Raw genomic sequence first — 11,533 nt, forward strand, 5'->3', positions numbered from 1 at the left:
TATGTGTTGGTGTTTGCATGCACAGATGACGCCGATGAAGGGAATTATGATGTTCGGGAAGAAGGGCAAGTTGAGCCCAAGGTTTATAGGTCCATTTGAGGTGTTGAGGCAAGTTGGGGAGGTTGCTTATGAGCTTGCTTTTCCTCGCAGTCTATCAGTAGTTCATCCGATTTTCCATGTGTCTATGCTCCGGAGGTATCATGCCGACATGTCGCATGTGTTAGATTACATCACGGTTTAGCTAGATGAGAGACTGGGTTATGAAGAGGAGCCAGTTGCCATTGTTGACACGCATGTTCGCCAGTTGAGGTCCAAGAAGATTTCTGTGGTAAAGGTTCAGTGGAGGGGTCAACCAGTCGAGGAGGCGACTTGGGAGACCGAGGAGGACATGTGCAGCAGATATCCACACTTATTCGGCACTCCAGGTACGATTCTAGACCAGTTCGAGGACAAACATTTGTTTAAGAAGTGGAGAATGTAACTACTCGACCGATCGTTTTACTTTCTAGATCCATGTTCCTCTAATTAAGACTCACCGTATATTCGTTTACTATTTTATGACTTGCGGGGATGGTTAGTTCGGGTTTGGAAGGGTTCGGGTTGAAATCGGAACACTTGGTTCCTTAATATTGGCTTAAAATGGTTAAGTTTGACTTGAGTCAGCATTTTGAGTAAATGACCTTGGAACCGGGATTTGACAGTCCCAATGGATTCATATGATGATTTTGAGTAAATGACCTCAATGCTTAATATTGAAAGTCGGCGCATTGAAGGTTTTCAAGTTCTTTAAATTTGGTTTGAAATAGGTTTTGGTGTTATCGAGGTCCGTTTGGGATTCTGAGCTGGGGAATAGTTTCATATGGTGATTTAAGACGTGCACGCAAAATTTAGCGTCATTCCGAGTTGATTTGATAGGAATCGGATGCGTGAAAGTGTTTTTAGAAATTTTTGAGTTTTATGATTTGATTCATGCATTTTGGCGTCCGATTCATGATTTCAGATGTTATTTCGGTGTTTTGATTGTGTGGACAAGTTCGTATGGTATTTTTAGACTTGTGTGGGTATTTGGTGTGGAGCCCCGAGGGCTCAGGTGAGTTTCGGACGCGTTCGGAGGGGTGGAAGGACTTCAGTTTTCTCATTTCTTTTTGCTGGTGCCTCAGGTATCGCAAATGCGAGGTTGTCTTCCCAATTGCGATGAAGCCTGGACGAGGCAGGACTCGCATTTGCGAGCTTTTCCTTCGCTTTTGCGATCAGCACCCCTTCGCATTTGCGAACTTCTTGGTCACATTTGCGACCCTGTCAGAGGAGGCCAGCCTTCACATTTGTGATGGTTTTATCACATTTGCGACCCTTGCATTTGCGAACAAGATGTCGCAAATACGACATCTGCGACTAGTGTAGAAGCTTTTTAGTACGGGACTTAGCTTTATTTCCCTCATTTTTCACTTGGTCTTAGGCGATTTTGAGAGCATTTTGTGGGGGGATTCCATCAACATCAAGAGGTAAGTGATCCCTATCAATTCTTTAGCTAAATACGTGAATCATGGGTAGATTTAACATGAAAAAAATAGTGAAATTAATGGGATTTTGAGGAAAACCTAGGGTTTTGGTAAAAATGGGATTTAATAACGAAAATAATTATGGAATTAGGTAAAAATTATATATTTGAGTTCGTGAGGTTATGGGTAACATTTATCTTCGTAAATTTTCGGAATCCAGGCCCGTGGGTGAATTTTAGGAATCTTCCAACTTTAGTTGGGTAATATTTCTAATAGTTAAATTATGAACTTGTGAGTGTATATTGATTAATTTATATAATATTTGACTAGTTTCGGGTTGTTTGGCATCAAATTGAGGTTTTAGAGCGGATTTGGGGACCGGAAGTGAGCTTGAGAACGAGATAAGTCTCTTTCCTAACCTTGTAAGAGGGAACTCATCCCCTTAGGTGTATCTTGTTGTGTACTAATTGTGTGGGGAGCTACGTACGCACTAGGTGACGAGAGTCTGTGCGTAGCTATATTCCATGAAATGTCTGGGTAGTCTTAGATCCACATCATGCTTTAATTGTACTGTTATGTTGTTATACATATTAATTATCTTAAATAGAGCTGAGACTAGGTATTTTAAAGTTGAAAATTTTCAATTTAGATTTCTTATTTTTGGGAAGAATTGAGGAATACATAATAATTCTGAGAAATCCATGTCCACTCGCGTCGCAAGTACTTCCGCGATCGAGGTAAACTTCTCTACTCTCATGGGAGCGGGCCTCGACCGTATAATAGATGCATCTATGGTTCGTGTTGTTCGACCTTCGGCTGTGCACGCGGTATTTTAGATCGGGTCGTACGACCTCGGCATAAATCGTGCGTGATAATACTCGGAACACGATTACACTCGATATTATGTTATGGCTTGAGAAGTTATAATTTATTTAATGATCGAAATTGATTTGGAGCTAGTATGTGTTAGATGGAGATTTTGGAATTTACTATCAGTTAAAGGATCATTCATTCGCTGCTTGCCATTATGTTGTTTTTAATATTCACGTATTTCATGCCTATTTAGAATTTCTGTATTTTATTACTGGTCCACAGTAAGTGTCGATGTGACCCCTCGTCACTACTTTTTCGAGGTTAGACTGGATACTTACTGGGTACATGTTATTTATGTACGCACGCTACACTTCTGCACTAATCGTGTAGGATCTGAGGCGGGTGCATCTGGCAGTCATCCCGGCGCGCACCCCCGTTACCCCGACGCTTAGTGGTGAGCTGCTCTCTGAGGCCGTTCTGCAGCACCGCAATCTCTGTTTTGTATTTACTTTCTGTCTACTCTATTTCAGACAGTAGCTTAGTGTTTTGTGTATTCTGCTAGTTGCTCATACACTTGTGACACCAGGCCTCGGAAACATGCTAGTAGACTTTATGGCTTTTAAGCATTTATTTCACTGCATTCGCTCTTTCATTAGATTTCACTTTACTTTATTAAATTTTTCACTTCTCACTTATTTAATAAATAAAAATCAACTGCTTTGAAATTTTTTAACAAAATAAATGCACGACTAATTCACCGTTGGCTTGCCTGGGGGCGACGTTGGGTGTCATCACGACCTATAAGAGAAAAAATTGGCTCGTGACAGTGCCAATGATTCCATATTAAAGCACATACAGAACTCCGAAAAAGAAAGAGATCCAGATTTTGTATTCTTTCTCAGTTCTGTTTCTTGGTCACAGCCGGAGGAGATGGTGGATTCTCTAGCTCAAATAAGATTCATAAGATGTTATATTTGGTAAAATTATGGGAAATGATGGGTAGAAACAACATAGAATCGCGGGAATTATTTGTTTAGGATTTTGACACAAATAGCCGGTCAGATTCACTATTTACTTTTTTTAATCGGTATACAAAAATTATATATTAATTATACACAATTATACGCATACTATACATATATTATACATTTGCCGGTTATTTTTAGTTTAGGTGATTAGGTGGGCGGTTACTAGATTAATTAATCAAGAAGGGGGATTAACCTAAATAGCCGCTCGCCCAATTTTTAAATTAAATATATATATATATATATATATATATATATATATATATATATATATATATATCATTCGTGGGCAATATAATGGTATATAATTAATATATAATTTATATATATATATATATCGACTAGAAAAGGTCAATGAATTCGGCTAGGTATTTGTGTAAAAATCTCCTATACTACATAGTTTGCTACTAATAATATAAGATTGAAGAATTCCATAGTCCTCATATTTCTAAGTTTTCAAATTGGCTTCATAATTTTTGAAAGAAAATTAGCGCATCTACTCATTAATGGTAATTTTGGTCTTGTTATTTATAGACCAACAAAGGCACAATTACCTCTCCTTTTCTTTTTATATATTCAAGTTCATTTACAAGTTTACTTACATATATGCTCACTTTAGCTTGTTCGTTGTAAGCCAAAATTCTGAATTCCTTCATATGCTAATAATCCTTACACTTTTAGGTTCCGTGACCCCAATAACTACCCACCTCAACTAACTCAAAATTCTTTATCAACGTACATGCATTGCATGTACTGTAAGACTTCTCTATAACAACATCTCTATATAATAATCATTCATTATAAAAACCAAATTTTCTCAGAATCGATCTTTTATATTATGTTATAATATATGTCCTCCATAACAGCACTTCACTATAGCATCCACAAAAAATATCGAAACAAATACGGCTGTTATAGAGAGATTTGAGTGTATATTATAGTCCATGACCTTTTTACATTTTTGGTTTTAACATTTTAGTATCCGACATCCACTAACCAACTAATTTATATTTGCGTCGGAAAACTCTTGCTATCAAGAATTTCTCATTAGCTTTTGCTCTAACAATGTATGTGTTAAAAAAATACGTAAATATATACAAATTTTAAATGCGCATAACTTGAACCTGGGACCTCTGATCAAGGATGAAAGGATATCATCTATCCCGCCACATCTTTCCTAATCTAACATATAACTTCTTAATTTTAGAATTTATTTCCGAATCCTTTTTTTTGGGTGCAAATTTAGCACCACGTGAGATTTATACTATTTGGCCAAGCTTCTCCAAGCCGAAAGCATTTTTTCTTTTTCTTTTTCAAAAATAAGTATTTTTTTTCCCTAAAAAAAGTATTTTTTTTCCTAGAGTTGAAGTGTTTGACCAAGCTTTTAGAGGGAAAAAAATGCTTTTGAGTAGAAGCAGAAATAATTTTGGAAAAGTAGAAAAAAATAGCTTCTATCCAAGTATTTTTTTGAAAAACACTTTTGAGAAAAATATACTTACAAACAATTTTTAAAAGTTTGACCAAACATTAATTGCTACTCAGAAGTACTTTTCAAACAATTAGTCAAATACAAATTATTTCTCACCAAAAATACTTTTAAAAAAAAGCAATAAATTGATTTTTGGGCCAAAAAGGCTTTTGTCCCTCGTCGAAGAATTCTCTATATGATAGTAAAACCTTAAAAGGAAAGTAAGCAAAAACAACCAACAGCTCCAATAAGCAAGCCAAAAACGTATCAGAACAGTACATGTGGCATGTACCATGTTTTGTGCATATCTTTCTTTCCCCAGAACTCAAACTCTCTCTCAAGATTGGACCTGCAATTTGCAAAATTCAGCTAAAAAGATACAAACAAATATTCAATGGAGAAAACTAAGAGAATCTTGATCTTTCTATCTTCTCCCGCAATCCTTCACCATTCCTAATATTCAGAGGCTGAACCTGAATTTAAATTTTACGGTGTTATAATTTTAATAAATTTTTACACATAAATTTATGTTACTGGTTGAAAATACCGATACTCTACATCCGCCTCCGCCAATACTCTACTTCAACCAACTTAAGAGTCACGTCCGCAACAAACCAACAAAAAACCCACTCATATTACCATCTTTTGTTTGCTCTGCACATGAAATCAGTTATACTTTGCTGAATTCAATTAGCACAACGGCTAAGAGAAAGAACCACTTTTTCATCATTCCCAATACTGTACTCGACTAACGTCTTAACAGTCACGTACACAACAACAAATACCAACTCATTTCACCTCATCAAACAACCATTTCTATACTCAATCTTGATTTCTTTAGATAACATTGTTTTTTTCCCCTCAATGCAATATTGCAATCAGAGAGTCTTCTTCCTATTTCTAACCCCTTTACATCCCCATCAGCAATGATCCCAACAAGTTCCTCTATTGCTGACACAATGTTACTCACATCTCAGGCCAATATGCCCTCCACAGTGCTTCTTGATCCTTCTTCATTTGATGATGATTCTAAAATTGAGATCATGCCCTTTATTTCTCTTAAGCTGTTGCGGTATCTCGGGTAATCTTTTTTCCCTTTTGCTCTTACTTTGTTGTTTTGTTTCTCAGTTGAATTTGTTTCTATGGGTGTATGCATTGTTTTGTTTTCTTGAACATGTAAAGAGTTTAAACTTAGCTTCTTGTGTCATTGTGTTCACTCTGTCTACTTTTAAAGAATCTCTAATTTGCCATAAAAGACAAATTATTAAGCATAAGAATCTAATTGGTCTGAGAAGAGTAGAACATATATAGAGAATTCATATAATCGACTTCAACGTAACCAGTTTTCGGATGAAGGCAATTAATTGATGGATTGATAGTGTCCACTAATGATTATCTTTTTTTTAAAAAATATTAAGCTTAGGTTTTTCTCTGTTTTGGGAAGTGAGAAGCAGGCAAATAAAGAAGAGAGGCAGAAATTGAGAAGTTGCACTAGGAGAAGGTCTTATGACTCTCATGGTTAAAAGTTACCTTATATGTTTCAGTCATATAAGGGAACTTGTAAATTAAACACATAAGAGGAATAACATGAGAGACAATTTTGATGCATAAAAAGAAATATTCATGACTAACTGTAAGACAAAAGGACAGTTTGATTCATAGTTTATGATAATCATTCTTGCCATGCTAGGAAAGAGCCTATCAAATTAATGAATAGAAATGTAAGTCTGTCATTTCACCTTTCGCAGTTAGTTTATGTATTTTGGATATTTGAGGAATATAAATGAGAGAAGGCAACAGTTTTGGTCAGGAGCCTTATTTGTTTGTTCGTAGGCTTTTTAGCTGTGCACATCCGTATAAGCAGTTTTCTTGTGATTGGAATATTGTTTTGATATTGCACTCTAGATATATAATGGAAAGGCTATTTGCTGTGTTGGTTTCTCACAATTAATTAAGCAAAATATGAACTTTGAACAAAAGCATAAATCAAGAATTTCCTGGAGATATTTTTACCACAAATCTTGATATTATCACTGAGTATATATATGTAAAGTTTCTAAATCAATTATGGTCCTCTATCTTTATTCAGGGTAAGCTACAGATGGATCACCATGTTTAATTCTTGCCCTTGGATGTTATGCTTTCCTAGTTTTATTCAAAGTCCGGAACATTTAAGATTATGTTGCTACTTAAGATCTATAATGATATAAAATGGACATAATCATCTTTCTGGCATCAGTCTTCTTTCAGATTTTCTGGTTTCGTTATCTTCCCCATCCCGATCATATTGCAGGCTTGATCTATACCTATCGAAAAATAACAATTGGGTGCGTTATTAAGTCAATTGCTTCATTGTCCTTAAATGTTGTGACTAACTTGAATAGCAATACCTGGAAAAAAAAATGCACCTTCATACGGGAAATTTTACGCATGCTTTATCGACTCATAAATTAGGAATAGTTATCGACATTATAGTGGCATGCATTGACTACAGATGATCTCTGTTTCATCTGAGCTAATTAGTAAAGTGTTACTAATTGGTGACTTGATATCCTCTCTCTTAATTTGCTTTACATATATATATATTAAGCAAGCAAACTGTTGGTTCGGGGTAGCTGCACCGAAGAATCAAAGAGCAGTACCCCCGTGTAACTTTTATTTTAATGAGACACTCTTTCTCGCTCAAAATAGCATAACTTCGATCTGACCATATTTATCTATAATAATTACAAATAAAAGGAGACATAATTTTTCGATATTAACCACCAGACATTATAAAGAAAGATTAATTTACCATGACGAAGAGGACAAAGGTCCCAAATGCATTTTCAATTCAAAGTATATATATATATACAGTATCTGTAATTTTTCACATATTATATGAGTGAATACATGCTTCACTTTCACTTCCATCCATCAACAAGTCATCTTCTTACTTCTAACTGTAGTGTGTTAACTGCTCTCAGAAATTTTCCTCAAGGAACTATTAGTGATATGGTTAAGGATGTTTCTCAAGGAATATCTTTTGTTTGTAACAACATATATAGCTAAATATGGAGGTGATCCTAGCAGGTATAGTCATGTTCTCTTTCTACTTGCATTTTGGTTTTTCATTCTACAATTGTAGAATTTACTTAATGGGACAATCAGCTGGTGCACATATTGTTGCTTGTGCTCTTTTGAAGCAGGCAATCAAGGAAGCTGCCGAGAAAGAGAGATTCGTGGAGTGTCTCTAAAATAAAGGCTTATTTTGGTTTATCCGGCGGGTGAGTTCTTGTTCAAGTTCCCATTACTACATGGCCTGAGTCTTGAACACTTCTTTCTTCAGGTCATTTTCTTAATTAATTTTTCAGATAAAGTTCACAGAACTTCATTTCTCAACACTTGTGGACAGGTATAATCTGTTTAACCTAGTGGATCACTTCCATAGTCGAGGTCTATACCGTTCAATGTTTCTAAGGTATATATTCGCAGTCTTCTGATATTACATACTATAATATACTGCTTTCATTTAGCAGTTTTATGGCCGGCTTACTGATGTTTTATCTTGGTACATATGCAGCATAATGGAAGGGGATCAAGGTCTCGGACAATATTCACCCCAAGTAATGGTACAAGATCCAAACATTAGGAATGCTGTTTCTCTCCTTCCTCCTACTATCCTTTTTCATGGAACTGCAGATTATTCCATTCCTTGTGACTCTAGGTCTTGAACCTCCACTTTATGCAACTTTTTACTTTTAACTATTGTTAACATCACAGCTGCTGCAGTTACCATTTTATTATATTATATATACTTGATAGCGATTGAATTGTTTATCTTCTGCTTATGTTTTACTTATCAACATAACTGAAATTTACCGACGAAGTCTTAATTCTTTATGCTGATGAAAACGTCGTCAAACATGAAAATAGAGTATTTGTAACATGTTTGCTGAGGGTGCTATCAGGAAAGGATCAGGACTTCTTTTTTGCAATTTTGTGTACCAATTATTTGCAGATATTCTCAGCAGATAAAGGCATTTGTCTATGGTGCTGTAGTTCTTGTTCAATAGTTGCAGCAGTTAATCTTTCCCCTTCGCATGTTTAATCTCTTCTTATTACGACTTTTTCGTCTGTAGGATCCGATGTTAGAAGATTTAACTTGGATGATTCATGGCAAAGAGTCCAAGAAAACGCCTTGTTCCTGAATTCATGCTGAAGTTGGCTTGCCGCTTGCCGCTTGTAGTGTGAGTGTAACAAACTGGATATCACACCCAAATCAACCGACTATATTAACTCACTAAACAGAATTACAATAATCAAATAAACACTAAAGAAAACAGACAGTAGATGAGATGAGAAATTGCAATCTGAAGCTAAGAAGAAAGGGGATGAGAAACTAGAGAGAAAGGGATGAGAGACCGACTGAGCCGAGGCTTCAACATAATTCGCATAATCCCCTCATTCTACCCGCTGGTCCTTTTTTAAATAGGTGCTAATTGGGCCTGGATCCCAACTCAATCTTTATGAAGGTGTTCTGGTCCTATTTCTCGGCCCAATAGCTGCTTGTGTGACAACATTGCAGGTATCCACATTGGACTGATCCTCGTTCATAACAGTGAGCCCTTTTTAGTTATCGCTATTCTTTTAGATGAATATAATCGTTCCTTATTTCTCTTTAGATCGATCATTGTAACATGCAAATGAGAAGAACAAGAGCTAACTATCAGACCTTTGAAGTAGCTAGTTATTATTAATTTCTGATGTTTTAATCAGTTTAGATTTGATGATTTGATTAATTGTTTCGAGTTCTTCTTGAAATAGACTAATAAGAAAAATATGTCACATAAATTGATACGGAGGGAGTATGTACAAGTAGGCAAAGGAAAGAATACAAATACGAGTATGAGATTATTCCATTAATAGGAAACCAAAGAGAAGAAAGTACAAGTCAGTGCTTTAATAACTATATCACTCATAAGTTTAAAAAGCAGCCATGCATTTCTTGATTAGTAACAGATCTGCATGCCATATTCTTCATCATACTCTTATAATTACTCGTTCTTCTTCTTAGTTTTTTGCAGCTGACTTGTTACCTGATGCCTAAAAAAAAGAATCAAATTTAAATCAGATTATTTGCATGAAACCATAATATTCAAAATTTTAAAAATTTAGATGCTACCTCTGGTAACAAATATTAGTCATCTTGATTGCTGACTTTGTTTCGAAATAATTGACGTTTTAGAAAAACAAACATAGGTCATCTATACATATATTTTCGGATCTTCCTTTAGTGTTCCAATATTAGTGGAGTATTAATTAATTGAGACGTTTAAGGAGAGATAACGCGTAATTTAGACAGATAAAATACAGATAATATGTATAGGTGAGCGATGTTAATTGACCTTCTTCTTAGGCTCACGAGGCTTTTTCTGGGCCGATTTGGAAGCGGGAGGAGCCTTAGCAGATGCTTTCTTTGCTGGGGCAGATGGTTGAGTTCCAACAGGTTTCTCAGCTTTGAGTGATGCCATTTTTCTCTGTGTTTAATTCTCTCCTTGCACTAAAGTAGGATTTTGTACTAATGTCTCTGAGTTTTTAGTTGCATCAAAGCATTTATATTTATAGTTTCGTTGGCACGGGGACAAGGCGAACTGGTAAGACAATGTCATCCTGTGAAATGGGAATAATAATATCAGAAGCCCAATTTGAAAGATGCTGCATCAGATGCTTAGACAAGGATGGCATCTAACTAAAGAATTTATGTACGTACTTCTTTTCGATATTTTGGTATAAAATTCGCGGTATGATATACACTTCTGTAGCGAAGCAATTGGAAATATCAGTTCCAAGTAGTAGACGGAGTATTTGGAATAATATCAGTTGGCAAATTACAGATGCTATCTACGACCGTCTTAATATGAAACCTGCGCCAATGCAAGTTGGCGAAGCATCTTCAGCGATTGCGTAGCATCAGTTTGTAGATTTTTGAGATGTTATTCAAAGTTTAATAATGCACAACATATCTTATCATAATTCTGCTGGCACTCTGCCAGTTTCTGAGATAACTATCTAATCACTTTTTGTTTTTTCAACAAAGGCATTTTTTGCCATATTGAATGTTTTCGGATTTTTAACTACGGGTATGTTTGTTCAAATTTTGCCGTATCTTATCATAATATGCTGGAGTTCAAATTTTTCACTTATGAGATTCCAGCATAATGTGTTGGAATTTCATTGTGTTGTAGTTCCAACATAATATGCTGGAAGATTACATGTAGGAGCTCTATAATCCAACATATTATTCTGGAATTTTTCGTATTTCAGCTAGGGTATTTCGTTCTAGATTTCATTTCCGTATAAAGTAGTTGCTATTTTTCAATAACTATGCAAACGTATACTATTTTTCAATTACCTGTGCAAAAATTAGGTAGCCCATGCTATTTTCACGTTAACGTAGGCATGGGCCAAAGTAACCCATAAAATAACAGCCCAAATTCAACCCACGAGTATGCCCAAACTTGACCTTCTATCCCTGTGATGTCAGTCATGCTACTACTTTGCAGGTAGGTCAATTTGGGAAGACTGGGTTGTGATCCATAGTTTTATCCATCTGTACTTGCTCATTTAGCCCAAGTAAATTTTGGACAGTTTAAATAAATCGCCCATTCATTGACTAGCTAGTTGTAAACTTGTTATTATAGTGTGGGTTAGCCACTTTGCAGCCCGTGGTTATTTATGAATTTTAT

At 35.6% G+C, this 11,533-nt stretch overlaps 1 protein-coding gene and 1 long non-coding RNA gene across 3 annotated transcripts; one reads left to right on the forward strand and one right to left on the reverse strand.

Moving 5' to 3' along the window:
• The first annotated feature begins 5,195 nt into the window (after positions 1–5,195).
• LOC107791362 (isoprenylcysteine alpha-carbonyl methylesterase ICME-like) lies at positions 5,196–9,536 on the forward strand. 2 transcript variants are annotated; one of them, XM_075226757.1, is made up of 6 exons: positions 5,196–5,886; positions 7,772–7,877; positions 7,994–8,071; positions 8,200–8,265; positions 8,368–8,511; positions 8,927–9,536. In XM_075226757.1, the coding sequence occupies exons 1-6, from the start codon at positions 5,826–5,828 to the stop codon at positions 8,937–8,939; spliced, it is 468 nt and encodes a 155-aa protein (XP_075082858.1). In that variant the 5' UTR covers positions 5,196–5,825; the 3' UTR covers positions 8,940–9,536. The 2 variants fall into 2 exon arrangements, with proteins under 2 accessions (XP_075082858.1, XP_075082859.1); XM_075226758.1 differs by having other exon boundaries at positions 8,368–8,416.
• A 140-nt stretch (positions 9,537–9,676) lies between these two features.
• LOC107791364 (uncharacterized) lies at positions 9,677–10,819 on the reverse strand. Its single transcript, XR_001649248.2, has 2 exons — positions 10,193–10,819; positions 9,677–9,890 (listed from the first exon to the last, which is right to left on the reverse strand). It is a non-coding gene; the product is annotated as an uncharacterized LOC107791364 (long non-coding RNA).
• Positions 10,820–11,533: the final 714 nt, after the last annotated feature.

This window comes from Nicotiana tabacum, chromosome 12, assembly GCF_000715075.1.
Source record: "Nicotiana tabacum cultivar K326 chromosome 12, ASM71507v2, whole genome shotgun sequence".
Lineage (NCBI taxonomy): Eukaryota > Viridiplantae > Streptophyta > Magnoliopsida > Solanales > Solanaceae > Nicotiana > Nicotiana tabacum.